This window comes from Mercenaria mercenaria, chromosome 13 (assembly GCF_021730395.1).
Source record: "Mercenaria mercenaria strain notata chromosome 13, MADL_Memer_1, whole genome shotgun sequence".
NCBI classification, from domain to species: Eukaryota; Metazoa; Mollusca; class Bivalvia; order Venerida; family Veneridae; genus Mercenaria; species Mercenaria mercenaria.
The window spans coordinates 60,399,884-60,417,697 of NC_069373.1; the positions used below are offsets into that span (position 1 = coordinate 60,399,884).

The window sequence follows — 17,814 nt, forward strand, 5'->3', positions numbered from 1 at the left end:
AAACTGCGGTTGAGATAATTAGTGACCTTCTTGTAGAGAACTTTTTGTTGCAATTCTTCATTCACTTGTTTGGATCAATTTGCTCAAGCTAGTTCCACGAATACATCGTCTTTCCCTGATCTAGAACTGGATATTCATATCTTGACCATGTCATTAGTTAATAATTAAGTTTACAATTTTACAGCTATGTTACATCTATTTTAAATCTTTATTTATAAGCCATGGATGGTCTTGTGGTTAAGATGTCGGCCGCTTAACCCGGAAGTCGAGCACCACTGTGATCAAGGCCATGTTTTCTCATACGACAGCAGTGCTGTTGTTTTTTTTTTTTTTTTGTTGTTTTTTTTTCAAGGAAGCGGACTCGATAGTGGTCTTTATAATCGAACTAAAATAAACTAAATATATACTAAATGTTTGATATGTTCCTTGCACTGGACAATTTAAAGACATGTATAAGGTGGAAAGGGTATGCGTAATGTGGCGCCTAAGACAGAAATAGAAAAAACATATTGCACGATGATTGAAAATAGAGAATAATTTTAAGACTGGTTTAAAGGTTATCAGGTACACAGTGTGATATTTAACAGGATTATAATATCAAAATTAAAGCCACCTGTAATGACATGTTGAAACGTGACAGGCTGGGGGAGTTTCGTTGTGATGTAAACACTCTCCGTAACAGTTTTTGCATCAATTCAGGAAAAGAAGTTTGTAGTATGAAACAAGCAAAATGTCATTTCCGTGAAGATACATTATCTTATCTTAATCATGAAAAAGACAATAGAAAAATGGTTTGATCTTCCTGTGCTATTGCACCCTGGCTTTTGAGGTAGGGGCCTTGCCAAAAACACTGTTTATCTTATAATGATCATATCCTTTTCTCATAACAATGCAACGTCATTCCTTTATTTTAATGCTTCATGCATTTCCACTACCGTCCATTAACAACCAAATAGAGCCTGCAACATTTTCGTTTTTGTCGTGTTGAGCGACCTGTGGAGTTTCCACTTCTTCTTTTTTCAAATACTCTATAGCGGCGACCTGAGTTAAAAGAGGATATGATTTAAAATAATGGATACCAATCATAGTAAAAGCAAGGACTAAAATTCAGTAGGATCGAAACAGTTTGTATAGATGTGTAAATGGTTGGCTTTTATACAAATTAGAGACAGTGAAACAAAAGATCAAACCAAAAGTTAGTGGGCACAGTGGCACGCAGCCGTAGAAGAGTTAAATCTTTTCTGTTCAATGATGTGCCTTAAAGTTCACTCTTAACCACCACCGTATTTCAAAGGTACAGGACAGTGTAAACAATGGTAATCCCAGCTAGGAGAATCCTTAACAAAAAGCAGGAGATACAAAATTCAAATAAAGCACAAACGCAATGAACCGTATATACATGTATCATAGCCTTAAGAACAAGCAAAGAAACAAGAGTAACACCTTTAGGGGTATGTACGTGGGAATGATAATATAATCTAGCATCTGCTATCAAGCAGTACATTGTAATTTTCAGCCTCCGAGCAGGAATATCTACTGTACCGATAAGGGGAAGTAACACTGTGATCGAGTCTGCGTAACTTTATTAGTATAGTCAGTAAACCAAGGTAAAGTTTTGTGTCCTAATTATATCTGAACTCTTCATGAATGTGTATAAATTATTTTATATACCAGAGTGGTGGAACCTATGCTCGCGGTATTCCTGTGTTCGCGGTATTTTGAGAAATACGCTCTCTGCAGAAGCACAGATAAAAATATTTCATCATACTAAGTTCAACACCGACCAGTTGTGAAATGCCTTAACAACAAACGTTGCGATAGCCGCGCGTGCCGCTCACGTGACGTATACAGCAGCCGATACATTTTACGCAATCTGTTTTCGTCGCACAAATCTCAGACAAATACGTCAAAATCACCCAGCTAAAGTTAGTCTTTTAGAAATCATGTATTGAATTCAGATATAAGATACATTTATGAGCAAGATGTGATGTATGTGACGCCTGGCTACACTTCGAGTGCCTTTCGAACCATGAAAGATTGATGTTGATCATAGTATTTTGACGAAGTCCAAATGGCTCTTTCTGAGAAGTAGGGAGGAATAATTATCCCACACACCAAAGAAGTGTAGGAAACATTAGTGAGTTAATCACTGTCGTTGTTTGAATCATTAATACTTGAACATTCTGTTTTATATTACATTATTATACGTTTTTAAGCTTTGTTCTAAAAGTGACTCCATTTCTGTAAGGGAAATATACACATAGAGACACATATCAAATTTTATCCTCATTTCTTTTGTTCTTCACATAATAAATGAGTAATATTCCAAATATTATACTCGCATATGCTTGTTTGTTCATTTTTAGCCTGCTGAAATTTTGTTTCGCTCTTAGTTTGATAGATATATCATACCGCCAGCATAGGTTCCCTTAAGGGCGAAATTTCACCTTTTCACGTATGCCGTGTCGATAGCTCACAAAACGACTAAGTCATGTGATGACGCACATCAACAATATGTTTCGATAAAGAAAGGAGGATAACTTCATGCTTTTGCATAGGCAAATCGAAATAATAATCTTTTCTTGCTTTTTAAAAAGATAATATATGTACAAAATACCGCGAGCATAGGTTCCACCACTCTAGTATTATTCCGAAATGTTTTACCGTTTTTCCAGGGACAATACTTTACGCAAAGCATTAACAGTATTTGTATGCATTCTTCCACAGTGGTCATTGTTGTTTTACAACTTTGATTGGCAAGCTAAATATCAATTTTCATGCAAACAATATACACAAAATTCTATTGACGATGCATCTACCATGCATTGGCTGTCTATAAAAAATAGCAAAGCTCCGATAGTCCATACTTTCTGAAAAATGATCATGCAGCTAAAACCTAAACTGGTGTTATATCTCGGTATCTGGAATTCCAAGGGATAAATAGTTTTACTTCGAGATAACCGAAAATCGGCCTAAAATGATATTTTGTGCACGTGCTTTCAGGACAGGACTTGTAAATGTCTTCGAGATAGTTGGAATTTTGAGATAAGTGTGGTCGAGATATCGAGTTTGACCTGTATTTAATTACCAAGTTGAACATTATGATGTACAGACAGGTCTCATGAGAATAAATATTTCGTATACTTTAGTTTAAACATATTTATTCCCAAATAGTTAACATATACATTGATACATAGTCATACAGTGAATATTGTAACTTAGGAAAGGATAAGAATGGAAGACTAGTCTTATAGAATTCTTCTCCTACGCGGACAATTAACTAAATTTGTAGCTAAAATGGGACTTGAAAGAAAAAAAAATGTTGTCGTTATGTTATCTGAAAACAAATGTACAAAGATTGTCAGTTCAGTATTTTTGTTAAAGAAAAATAAAGACGAAAAGGGTTAGTAAAAGAAGATCGAGTTGTTATAAAGTGAAGTAATAATAATGAAATGATATCTATTGCGTTATAGTCTTACTATAAATATAAAGACAGAAGTGTTGAAGTCTGTCTTAAAGAAAGGGGTCATTTGTCTTATAAGAATCTCTTGCTGTCCGATATGAAGGACTGTACGTAGAAGAATATAGTCACGTTATCCTGATCAGAAAGGGATGGGTTACCAAAAAGAACAGTATCCAAGTCAATATCAAAATTCCGCAGATTATTAAGAAAATCGTTCCGGCAATCATTGTAAAGTGTACATTCAAAGAAAAAGTGATGATTAGTTTCAATATTGCCACATTGGCATAATGGTGTAGGAGAAATATTTCTAAGGAACAAGTGATAATTCAGTGCAATGCATTTAGTACGGAGACGTGTATGGAGAACCTGAGACTTCCTGTCCCCAGCGTAATAATACAGTGGTGTACGTCGCTTGTTTAAGTTTAAGTTTCGTTTAAATGAAGACAGTGTTTGGGAGTTGCGAGTATCAGGGTTAAGCAGGTTCCAATCACGTATAGTTGAAGGCAAAAATGAATTGAAATAAAGTGTTGTTCTTGCGGGTATACCGTGGATGTTGTCTGAGTTTCTTAAATTGTAGCGTGTGTCACCTGAGTCAGGAACGAGAGAAGACAGATATATGGGGGTCAAATTCGATTTCATTTTAAAGAACAAGATGAGTCTATGTTTGTAGCGTCTTTCTGAGAGAGTTTCCCAATGTATTTCTCTTTGTAGATTTTCTATTGAGATGAGCTTAGTCGCACCAGATGCAATGCGTGCACATTCATTTTGAATTTTATCAAGTTGGTCCAGTTCATATTTGGTACAATTGCTCCACACCACATCAGCATAATTATTCAAGTAAAGGTCTTATGAAAGAGAGATATACAATTTCGAGGGATCTGCGATCAAGCGATAATTTCAATTTGCGCATAATGTTAACCCTCTTCCAAGCTTTTTCTATTTCTTTTTCGTATACTTTGATATAAGTCTGTGCAAGATTTGGTGCATTTTCTCATTTTCAGTATTTTTTGCATCTCCAGTTACGAATTAATCTGACTTTTAGAAAATGTGAAGCTATACCTGTATCTTTTCCGTCATAGCAAAAACAATTAACATTTTTTTCTACTAATGAGATTTATGCCTCCAGGATATCTTATTTCGTTTGATGACTGACATACCATGATATGTCTTAATTTCCATAATTAGTTTAATTAGTTTATTATTTACGGGTTATTGCATTTTTTATGATTTGTTTTGACATTATAGTTAACTATCACTATACTGAGCGGTTTAATGTAAATGGGGGTCCAAGGTTGCGTTTTTTCTCCATATTGTTTAATATGTTTATTATTGACCGAGCAGTGTAATGTATGTCATTGAATATTTAGATCTAATTAGATGATGATGATATTTGTATTTTATCGTATGCCGATGATATAGCACTTATAAGTTATAACAAAATTTAGGCAATGCCAAATTGATTTGTAGTCCTTCGGAATAACCTCATCAAAGATTTCATCTTTGAGAATAAAATAAAAATCACTCGCTCGCTTGTACAAAAAATATCAAAAAGTTTTTATCGTAGTGCTGATCAATAACAGCAAAATGGTCAATGAATGAAATTTGTACACAATTCTTCAACTTAAACTGGGCCAACCTGTTAAAATATGTGGTCCGCGTCTTGAGTTGAGGCCGTTTCTATTTTCTCAAAAGTTAACAATATCAGATTTTGAAGCAGTTCATTTAGACATGGAAAAATCAGGATAGCATTACCCTAATTTACACGCCTTTCACAATCTTTCGGAATACATTGTTCAGTAGAACTAGTAGTTAGACGTTGTCGTAATTTTACAGACACAAAAATAATCACTTTGTATATATGTAGATTAAATTGTCACCTAAGAACTTGAGCTCTGTTTAGGTTTCTTTAAAAATTACCCTAAAGTAACAAAAAACGTAATGAAAATATTTGTTAGGAAGGGATAATTGCACCTGAATAATCAGTCAGTAAAAGATAAATTATTGGCCTTGACCGTTGGTATATTGGACTGTTAGAAGTCTGCCTAGTATACCTAAGAGGGATACATTACAAAAATATGACTAGTCACAAGATAACTTGTTCATGTGCAGATTTGACACTGGATTCAAATCATTGTTCTTGCAATTGACAGAATGGCATTTAAATTGTCTGGATCACTGGTGATTCAAAAGCTTCTAGAGTTTTATTTTTATTTCAGGCATTCAGCTGCTTTAGCCTTTTCTGCCTTTAGATGTAAAACAGTGTTTTAGTGAAAGGTGTCTTATTCCTTGCATATGTTTCTTCAGATGCAGAAGTTGCCAAACTAATTGTATGCGGGCGCGATATTGCGCTAGTGGGTTTCCTATGGGGGATTCTAACCCAACACGAAATTACTTCTGAATCAGCACAGAACGTCAAATCATTTTGACCTTCTATCACTGAAAGGATAGCTATTGATCATTTAAATTTGCTGCTTAGTTGAAATATTTGCAAATAAATAATTTGTTCATAGATGTATATCCAAATCTTTTCTGTCTGCACATCCTGTTTAATTCTAATTTTTCGATGCGCCAAACATCATTACCTGTAGTCTACGCCGTTTGTTTTTTTAAAGACATTTCTTGTTTGTATTTACAGACAGAAATCACTGAAACTAAAAAATGCACCTGTTATTGCTTAAATATGGCAACTATTTTATTACCAAAAATAAATGCCATTCTGTCAATTGCAAGAACAATGATTTGAATCCAGTGTCAAATCTGCACATGAACAAGTTATCTTGTGACTAGTCATATTTTTGTAATGTATCCCTCTTAGATATACTAGGCAGACTTCTAACAGTCCAATATACCAACGGTCAAGGCCAATAATTTATCTTTTACTGACTGATTATTCAGGTGCAATTATCCTTTCCTGACAAATATTTTCATTACGTTTTTGTTACTTTAGGGTAATTTTTAAAGAAACCTAAACAGAGCTCAAGTTCTTAGGTGACAATTTAATCTACATATATACAAAGTGATTATTTTTGTGTCTGTAAAATTACGACAACGTCTAACTACTAGTTCTACTGAACAATGTAATTCGTCTGTGAGTGAGAAACGCAACGGGGGATGAAAATTACTTTTGATTTATCTTGCGATGATAAATTACTAAAGACTTTAAAATTCGAATAAATAATTTTAGTTTTGGGTAACAAATGGTTTATCTTTTCAGCGTGCACCTGTTCCGTGCCCCGGTTACTATAGAATGTAGGCCAAAATCCATGTTATACAGCTACGCCGAAATGTGATATGTTTTTGTTTCGTTTTTTTTCATGACAAATTTTTGTCTATAACAGCAACAGTATTACAAGAAAGTATATAAATCAGGCAATAGATATAACTACGGACTCGTAAATACGTAAAACATTGACCTTTCAAAAATGATAATAATCTGTTTGTGGTTTAAAACTGATTAGTCATTAATCAGGCAAAAAGAACGCAAGCGAAAACAAATTAAAGAAAAGTTTGAAAAACAAATCATCCACCTTAAAGACAGATTGCTTTATTAGGAGCAAAGAAGCTGTAACATTACAATTAAAGTCACGAATTCATTAAGTCATAATGCATAAATGGTGCACCTGCTTACGCTTTCTGCATTTAAATAAAACCGCATCTAATTTGAATGATGATAATTATGTAATTATTGCATACAATATGGACATTTGACAAAAATAATTTCAACAAAAACTCGACTTACACATAAACAGTCTTTGAATGAAGATGGATCACACGCTATATCTTTTAGCTGCTTCCTCCGCGTCAAAAGAAAGCTTTCCAAAATATAACATAATGTCTATACTTAACATTTTCCCATCATTTCTGTAATTTATCAGATTATTATTATTTTATTATTAGTAGTAGTAGTAGTGGGTATTGTCAGCTTTGGTCGCGTAAAAAGTTCGAAGTGCTGTGGTGTTAAATGGCAGTCCTTCCCCAGTTTAAACGGCTGTTCTTGCACGAACAATGACAAAAACAGTAATTATAACGGAAACGTAGACAGTGGTAGTTTAAAAATTTTATCTTTGAATGTATGCGGAATAAGCTCAAAGTTACGATGTCCTGAATTCGTGTCATACATAATGATTTTGATATAGTAGGTTTACAGGAAACAAAAACTGACGATACGGATGAAATAATAATTACTGGGTTCACAGTTCATATGTTTAATAGAAAGAAACTGTCTAATCATAGATCGGGTGGTATTGCAATTTTGATTAAGCAAAATATAGATAAATATGTAAAAGTTGAAGAAAATAATGACTGTAATTTAGCCCGCTTTTTCACAATTTCTAAAGAGTTATATGGTCCAGCAAGTTCTAAATATTCCCATAATGTTCTTTTTTTTTGAAATTCAAAATGAAATTTTTCGATATTTCGAAAATACTAAACATTACCTGTTGTTTGGCGACGTGAACGCCAGATGTGGAAGTTTAATAGATTATGTAGAAGTAGACCAATTTATTTCTGACATGTATGATTTACAATACTTAGAAAATATGGAAAGTGAAAGTATGACAAATTTCAACACATGTAATGTACCGTTAAACAGAAATTGTGTAGATACTGTTGTTAACCACTATGGTAATCAGTCAATTGACATGTGTAAAAATAATGACTAATTCATATGGAATGGCAGAATGGGGACCGATTGTCCAAAACCTGTTTTGACATGTAAAGATGCCAGTACTGTAGATTATTTTATATCGTCTTCTTTTGTTTTTGAAAATATTGTTGATTTTAATGTACATGAATTTTGTAACTTGTATTCTGATGTGCATTGCCCATTGGAGGCTACACTTAGGAATAAATTTTGTAATACACAGAATATAGCAACGTAGCAGACACAAAATATACAAATTGCACGATTATGGGATAATAAAAAATCTGAGCAGTTTGCTGAAAACTTAGATATTTTTAAAATCTCTGAAATTGAGATGATACTCGATGAAATAGTAGATTGTAACAACATGACACAAAGCAATATAGACGAAATAGTATCAGATATTGGAAAACTTTTTAATGACTGCTCAAAACAATCTTTTGGAGTAATTCAAAATAGAGCAAATACATACAGAAATAATAACAGAATTGAAAATAATTTCCCATGGTTTGACAGATCATGCCATAATACAAGAAATATAATTATATAACAAAACAAAGAAAACTTATAACAAGTATAAAACACAACATTTCAAAGATATGTTGAAATCAGTCAGCAAACAATATAAATGTGCGTTAAGAAAAGCAAAAAATGACTATAATGCAAATAGAATGCATAAATTGCGAAATCTAAAGTACGCTGACCCTAAGCAATACTGGAATATTATAAATGGAAAATCTACTCAAAATGAAAAAACGGCAAAATTGAACGACTTCTATGAATATTTTAAATACTTAAATGAAAACTTAATCGACACTGAAAACAATAACGACGAAAATATGTCAGAAACTGCTAACGTTAACAACAATGAGGAAATAAATGTCCCGATAACAGAAAAAGAAATACTAGATGCTGTTAAAACATTAAAAAATAACAAGTCACCAGGTTGCGATGAAATTATTAATGAACATATAAAATATACAGTTCATTCTATGATACATGTATATAAAAAGTTATTCAACCTAGTTTTTGATCACGGTATTATTCCAGAAAGTTGGACCATTGGACATATTAAACATTTCTATAAAAACAAAGGTAGTCCAGAATCGCCTGAAAATTATCGCCCGATATCTTTGTTAAATTGTTTTGGTAAACTCTTCACATGTATCTTGAATAACAGACTTACAAAATATGCTGACAAAAATAACCTGATACATGAAACTCAAGCAGAATTTCGAAAAAGTTATTCAACAGTTGACAATATTTTTATCCTCAAAAGTCTCATTGACATAGGTAAGGCGAACAAGAAAAAACTTTTTTGTTGCTTTGTGGATTTCAAACAAGCTTTTGACTCCGTTTGGAGAGTAGGCCTATGGCAAAAACTTATTAAAGAATATATAAATGGCAAATGTCTGAACGTTGCAATGGATCATAATATAGCATATGTAATTTAGTTAAGTCATCGTTAAGTTGGCAATGGATGCAGCATTGCGCAATTTAGTATAAATATTGCCTCGTGGCGGCGAACAGTACAAAGTGATGTCAATACAATTACAGGGTCATTATTATACAGGACAGAGTCATACTGACAACAGCTTTATACCTGCTGTTCTCAATGGAAAAGGAGAAAACGGAGGCATTCATCTTCATAACATAAGTTTATTACTTGCAATAACATCACGTGATTAAATGAATAACAAAATTTTCTTTCTAATTTCAGGTATTGTTGCAAATTACACTTATATTAGGAGAGAATAGTAATATAATCTAAATATATGAAGCAGCAAAAAGAATAAATATTCGATTTTAGCTCCTGCATATTGCTGCCTTTCGACAAAAAAAAGTTAATAAAAGCAGCATTAGAAAACTATTATCATCTTACTCAAGCAAGCTTGGTCATTTCATTGCTTTACTTTGTCATTTATATACTAGTAGCACTTATAACTTCATCCCGACGGAAACAAATGCTTATTTGATACAACAGGGTCATAATAGCTAGACTGTCACTGCTCACACATCTGGACTTTCATAGTTAGCCCCGCGCTCTAACAATGTGAACAGCCTAAGCATTAAACTCCGCTGAAGAATCGTTTATGCTACATTATTCTAGATTTTCAATCCGTCAAAAATATTGAGAAAAAGAGCAAGACCTGCTTACTGTCATGTTTTTAGCAACAGCTTGAAAACTTCTGGTGCAGAATCATCAATTTTTTTTTCTGCCAAATCCATGCCGATGATTGTCAAAGTTTAACATATACTAGTAGTCATACAGGGAAAGCTAGGCTGCCCCGACCCCCTCTCCCCGCAACATACCTCTGGTGGCAATGTCTTGACAAAAGGTGACTTGAATAACTTTGGTAGGGTGTCACAAGCGTTTGTTTTAGTAATATTTAAGATTTTGGCAAAAAATGCAAATGGTGGGTTAACTATTTTGTTCAGTATACATATAGGGAAAGGTGACCAAGGCCACTGGGGACAATGTTTTATGGTGATTCAGAAAGATTTGAAAACTTTTGGTAGAGAGTCACCTAAGGAACATTTGTGTGGAATTATTTTGAATCGGACAAGCAATTTCTGACAAGAAAATTATAAGTTACATACAGAGGTAATAGACAAAGCCATCAAGCGGTCATGTTTTATTATCTGAATATTTGACAATATTGGTAAAAGATCACCAAAGTAACTGATTTCTGTGAAATCATTTTAAAAAATTCAGACCAGGAGTTAACGAGAAGCATTTATATTAGCTCTGGCGATCCGTATCTGCAGCAAAACGGACCCGTTGGAACAGACTTGTAAAGAGGACCACCCAAGGAAATTCCATGCTAAGTTTCATCAACTTCCATTCTTTTCATTTAAATAAATATATATATTTATATGAACGGACAATGGACGGATGCACTGCGGACTCCCTTGCCTACATTGAGCACATTGTTCTTTGGGGAGCAAATTAACGCAATAAAACATTTAAATGTTTCTTACTGACAGATCTATCATTTATAATAGGAAATCATTTACGAAAGCCTGACTGAAATTCATTATTTTCTCACGGCCATTTGTAAAATCAATTATTTTCAAAAGGGCAATATCTAAGTTCACAAAACAACACTACAAAAAAGCATTGAATGTATTTCGTTGTATTTTCTGCTTTATATATAAAGGGACACACATGCACTGACTTCTATTAACTTTTTCCTCGATATTGCAGTATTAATTAGATGTTTATGACATGTCTGAGACAAATATACGTAGTTTCTTCTAGCGTGGTCACACTGTCAGGTATTAAGGGCTAGGTATGACTACGTTTCCCACCACTGCGGATTGATAAAACTTTGCCCCGTTTTGGGGATACACGTTTATACCTAGGCTACTGGTACGTTTTACTGCGAATTGTCCGGTCTGATATGCAGCAGGCAAATTATCAAAAGCTTTCACTACGGAAGAATACATTTTGCTAGGTGTCTGCTACGATTCGCACAGTGCAGACATCAAGAATTAAAGCTTCTGTCTCAGAAAGTTAAACATATGACGCTAGAAGAAAGAGATAAGTGATATATGATAAGAATACATTAACATTTTCATAAAATTCGAAAACAAAAATATGATGTTTTTACACTTTAATTAATTTGGCAAATGAATACCGCATTGTTACATCTTTATCAATAGGGAGCATTCCATGTTTTATTTGATTTAAAAGTATTTAATTATGGAACGCCTAAAAATTCATTAAAATGTCAAACGAAAAAGAAAGTTCATTGTTTCCAGCATGATTATTTTATTAAGCTATTCTTAAATCTTGCTGAATGTAGTTAATATTCAAACAGATATACAGCCATGTCAATTCTGAATATCTTGTAATTATTTTAATAAAAAAATAATTATTCACGAAGAAAATATCTATATATAATTATGCGAATGCACCTAAGTTTGTTCGACTTTTCATTTCCGTAAGAAAAGTGAACCATTGTTCAATTACAAGCTGTATTAAGATTTGACAATTTTATATGAGGAACTAGTATCAGTTCCTACAGATGCATAGTTTTGTTATTCAACAGTCTCTTTTTAAACAGCAAGGCTATAAATGTTAAATTTTTCATCTATTGATAAAAAAAGAAATCTTGATAGTTGCTGGATAGATTAAGAAAAACTTGTTAATCAAGATCGAATGACTTTAAAGAAAATAAACAATGTTTTCTGATTGAATTGGGCGTCTATATTTGGAAAGAATGCAGGGTTTAAAACACCGGTTGATTTTCCTGGTTTACATGTATGATAAACAGATATTCGAAACATGACGCACGATTTGAAAGATTTCAGATGGCATTTGACTAATATATGCAAAAAGATACCTTGGTGAAATTTACAAAACTTTTATGAATTTAAAAGAATTGTCATGTGTAGTGTATTTATAAGATTATAGAAAGATGTTTGACTGGTTTGTTTTTCCTGTTCGATAAATACAAATTTAACAATTATCTTCAAGAGTCCAAGTAATTAGTCGTTTTTTTTTCTTACTTGCACAAATTTGCACACAACTTGCACAAGTTTATTTGGACACTTTTAAAATCTAACTGTTCTAGAATTCACAACTCACAACGTTGAATACAGAAGAATGAATAGCACTTGACATTTACACAAGTCCACATATTATGTTTTTCATTGTAAACCCCTAGCAGTAAAATGAAAAACAGTCTTCTTTTATTATCTGTGTTCGCTGCACATCACTCTGATATACACTTATCGGTTGGAGGCAAATAGTTATGTCTACTAACCGTCAAACCATTCAATAAGTGTTTTATTACATGACATCAGCATTGTCAAAGAAATTTTCCCAAGTCTTAGCCTAGCAAAATATTATAAATGTAGACCCGTCATATAGCATAAGTTGTGGACTGTCGATTTATGTATGGCGTCATGTAATAACACAAGTTATCAACCGGCGGTTTATATAAGAAGTTGTGTAATAATAAGTTACAGACCACCGATTTGACCGGCGATTCATATTGCCATGTACTGATCCATCTGTTTGTCATAATGTGTAAGTTTCCGTTGTTTTTGTACACTTCACACCAGAATAGACCAGTAACTGATTGATCGCAAAAAGTTTGCATTAAGACTGTAAATGATATAGTCATGACTATAAATACTGAACTCGAAATCTAAGTTGTCATTACGAAATCAGATCTTGTTATCTATTTGTTTCAATATCTAAAATTGGTTCGAAATGTTCGTCTTTGTGCGATATGTAAACTCTTGGCAAGGATGGATTCTGATCATTTAGTGGTGCAAAAGTCTGCCAGTGGTATTCCCAGCCTTCTTTGGTTCTATTTTGGGTACATACTTCAATTATTGTTTTCAAAAATGTTGCAGCGGCGAAGATTTCAGTGTCCGTTGCCCATTCGCGTGGTCTGCGCATACTCCTAACATAGTTCGCCATTCCGCCACGGCTTTGAAGGAATGTTCTGTAGATATCCGAATGCTGTTCCACGTGTTGAGTGATTGCCTGTCGAATAGTCATGTGGTTCTCCTCGACACCAGTTATAAGAACGCTGAGGGCACGAAAGAAGCAGTTGCCGTCTGGTCGTACAGACGCTGTAAGTTTTGGCGCTGAAAGATGGTTGAAGTATTTAGACGTGCCGTAACGCATATAATACTGAACCCTGATGTCCAGATTTCTAGCTGTTTTAACTTGCCAGTCACGTGACGGAGGCACAAATTTTTTCGTCTGCGAGCTCATACTCCAGCTGAAGCCCGCCATTTATGAAGAGGAAACACAGCACGCGTACAGTGTTCAATCTTTCAATGTGCGGCAGTCATAACTCGTCATTTAACTGTGTGGTGTGGTTTGACATACTCAACATTTATGTGACAGTTTAACACCTTCATCAACTATCAAAGCAGTATGATGCCAATCATCAATTACAATTTCAAACGGTTTTTAATAAAGCTGGGTTTCTTACTTCCTACAAGGAGTATGTAGTAAATTAATAGTTTATATCCGTATATGAATTATTTAGACATACAGCACTTCACTGAGAAAATTGGCGTAAACTCTCCTGTCAAAATTCTATAAAATATTTCCTTGCAAGTGTAAATGTTACGTCCATTATAACAATCACAAAGAATCTGATTAACAACCCGAGTTAAAATTCATCGATCAAAACCCTTAAACTGCATGTAACGATCAGGATTTTTAAGTTGACATTTCCTATATCGAGTGCATACCTGTTCGTTTTGTCAATACATAATGCAGCTATTGATACGCCATTAAACAAATTGACATCAATTTAAAATCTTTTACCATATGCTTGACAACTATGTAATCCCTTTCTTCTTGTATCCACTTAATAAATATTTTAAAATGAAGACAAAAACTTGGTCACACAGCTATTACAGTTTCCGTTTTAAACATAAATGTTTATTTTTGGTTTATATGTACAGATCGAACCACTTCAACACCTATATTGATATTGAAATCAATATGTTATATATAGTCTCGCTTGTTTAAGCTTATTTAAGTTTATAAACAAGACACCGCTTTAAACCGTTGTAAAATCATATATACAAGGTATATAGTTACCCGGATAAAATATTTGGACGCCTCAAAATAATCAGAAAATTTTATTTCAGTTATGCATTTAACAAGTCTGTAATATCATAAAGAATACAAAAGAACCAGGCCAACTAAATCGATCGTTTGTAAATAGCCGACAATAATTAATACAAGTATAGTGCGTGTGCTATGCATTTCTTTGGCTCCGGGAAAAGAATTGATTGAGATGGATATTTTTAGATAGAGATTATGTATTGGAATCCTCATTAAAACAGTTGCGCAATTATATTGGAATATTTTATAAATAATCATTTAACTGCAATAAAATGAAATTTGTTATCTATTATGCACTTTACCATTGACGCCATTCCTTTCGTAATATCCCTGCACTGTCGTAGAGCGACTTTGTCAACTTTTTTACGATGGGGGAAGACCCTAGGTACCCGTCTCGGCATTATTTCAAGCGCAGGTGGGCCCCTAGGTACCACCAGTCAGCTGGATTTTACACTCTAAGCGGGATTTCGAACCAACAGCGGTGAGGAGCAGTGATAAGAAGTATGCTGCCTAAACCACTCGGCCAAGGAGGTCCCTCAGAAAGATATCCTTAGCTTGGATTTGGACCAAGCTTGTGTCAGTGTCACATACACTTCTGGCAGTCTAGATAATGTGTCCCCCGCAAGCAATTCACAACTTCACCACAAAAATATATGCAAATGAAATAACTGTTTTTTAACGTCGGGACTGACTGCTACAAGTCGGACAGTCGTCAACTTACTTCAGTAGACCTAGGTTATAATTACAGTTCAGTTTTTTCACCAAACATTCAGTACAGATTGGTAGCTGGGTCGTTAAATAGAAGGTCATCCTGAGATTTTATCTCACGTGCATGCTAAATACCACAATCTTTCTCGCATACCAGAGGTTTACCACGGCAGAACTACGGGCCAGGGGAGATAATCACGATATAACTTATATCTACAAGCAATACAACTGATGCTTCCTCTTTTACTTATAGACATGAATTAACCTCATTACACATCTGTTTCCAAACATTACATACCTAAAAACGATAGTAAATTAGTAATAAATAAAAGAACGCTAAAACTTCAACACATGGTATAGATAAATCTTGTATATCTCCGACATATAAATGCAAAATACGGTTTTCATGTCAAATCATCAAGCTGTTTTCTCAATATATATCAAGGTATCTGTTATAAATTTATTATAATAAAAATGTTGGTATAAACGAGTCGGCCAATAGTTATTCATATTTAATGTTTGACCGGCTACAACAAAAATTTTCTACTCTAGGATATACTTTGTCAAAAAAAAAAAATTCCTGCGGGGGAAAACTTCAGAGCATATTCCTAAGGAAATCTTCAAAATATCGGGATACATATTCTGCGTGTATGCGAGTGTAAAAATTTTCTGATACTGGAAGCGATCAATCTAATATAATGATTAGTAACTAAAGTGATAGTTTCCTATTTCCCATTGTGTCTTGAAATGATCAAAAAAGGCAAATTTCTTTTGAAAATCGTCTAAGGAAGGTTATAGTCTGTATGTACAAATCCGATCATTTTGTACCTCTAAGATTACAGTACATTTATTCGATTGTTTGGATATTACATGCGTTTCATTGCAAGATATAATAAGTTGGAAATACTGCTATGAAATGTATTACACCCGTGTTAGCTTATTAATATATTCGCGCAACAGCTGAAATAAATTAAACAACTTAAAGAGTTCTAAATTATATTCCATTATATATATACAAATTCGATGTAACACAAATACAATGTACTTTCATAATAAAATTATGGGTTTCTTTTCATTACCTAAAATTAAACGGCCATTAAATTTTACGCCTTCCTTATTTTCTGTTAGGTTTAGTCATACCGACATGGAAACTTTATCTGGGCGAATCAAGCAAGTCATGTGCCAATATTTTACACACCTTAGCTATTGAATTCGTAAAGGAATTCAATTCTATTGTCTCTTTCCACATTACAATTTAAAAAAAAACCCTGAATTTGTTAGTTTGTGTTTTACGGTACACCAACACAGTACAGGTTATATGGTGCCAAACAAGACTAAATATTTTGGTTTCACATTTCAATTACATGGAATTAAAAGTATGAGGTATGGAATCAAAACTTTTATACCTGCTGGAATCAAAGAGATACTGCAAAACCAGGTGTACTAACCGACTTGTCGCCTCACATGATCATGCAAGGGTAAGGCAGTAGTTCCAATTCTTTTTCTACAAATGATATCCCACAACCACATGGGACTGTCTCCCTCAATTAATTTGCACCCGAAATTTTGTTTTGTACTTTGGGTTCAGTGTTCAATTGCATAAATTAATTTCTTTTTAATAAGAATGGACCCCTTAGACACAAAAACATGATCCTAATAATAACTGAGCCGTGCCATGAGAAAACCAACATAGTGCGTATGCAAGCAGCATAGATCCAGACCAGGCTGCGCATCCGCACAATCTGGTCAGGATCCATGCTGTTCGCTTTCAAAGCCTATATCGAACCGTTAGCGAACAGCATGGATCCTGGCCAGACTGTGTGGATGCGCAAGCTGGACGCAAAGCCACTATGTTGGTTTTCTCATGGTGCGGCTCAATTGTGAAATTTCTTAAAGCTGTTACAGGGACTTCAATTTCAAATCAATTTAAGGGTCAAAATATGTGGCAGCCACATTTTTCTTCTGACATGAAATACAACAATGTCATATTAATTCCTTTTTATCTTCCAATACGATAATAACGATAAAGGTCATACCAGTGAGAATGATCTTACAATCATACATAATGTTAAAATGACATTATCATAAATGTGAAAGCACGCTTTAATTGGAAACTGACCTGATGAGTAAAATCAAATTTTGTGTTTTACCTGTAAGCTATGGTTTCCTTACATGAAAGAATTCTACAGCCCAAGCAAGATTTTAACCACTGGTGGTCAAGGGCAAGAGATTTGAAGTCAGCTATCTATACCATTCAGACAAGGAGACCCTTCAAGTCATAATTTAGAACCATGACTATAAATTAGATTTGGTTTTTCACTCGCCTTCATATTGAAAAATGAACAGCATATCAGGAATAAGAATAAATAAGTGCATCATATTATCACTCATAAT

General features: G+C 33.9%; 1 protein-coding gene across 1 annotated transcript; it reads right to left on the reverse strand.

The window, feature by feature from the left end:
- Nucleotides 1-13,293: 13,293 nt before the first annotated feature.
- Nucleotides 13,294-13,863, reverse strand: LOC123530288 (uncharacterized). Its single transcript, XM_045311057.2, has one exon. It carries the CDS (start codon nucleotides 13,861-13,863, stop codon nucleotides 13,294-13,296), a length of 570 nt encoding a protein of 189 aa, XP_045166992.2.
- Nucleotides 13,864-17,814: the final 3,951 nt, after the last annotated feature.

Excerpts from the sequence above, each read along its gene's own strand:
- LOC123530288 (XM_045311057.2), bottom strand. The coding sequence starts at position 13,863 with ATGGCGGGCTTCAGCTGGAGTATGAGCTCGCAGACGAAAAAATTTGTG.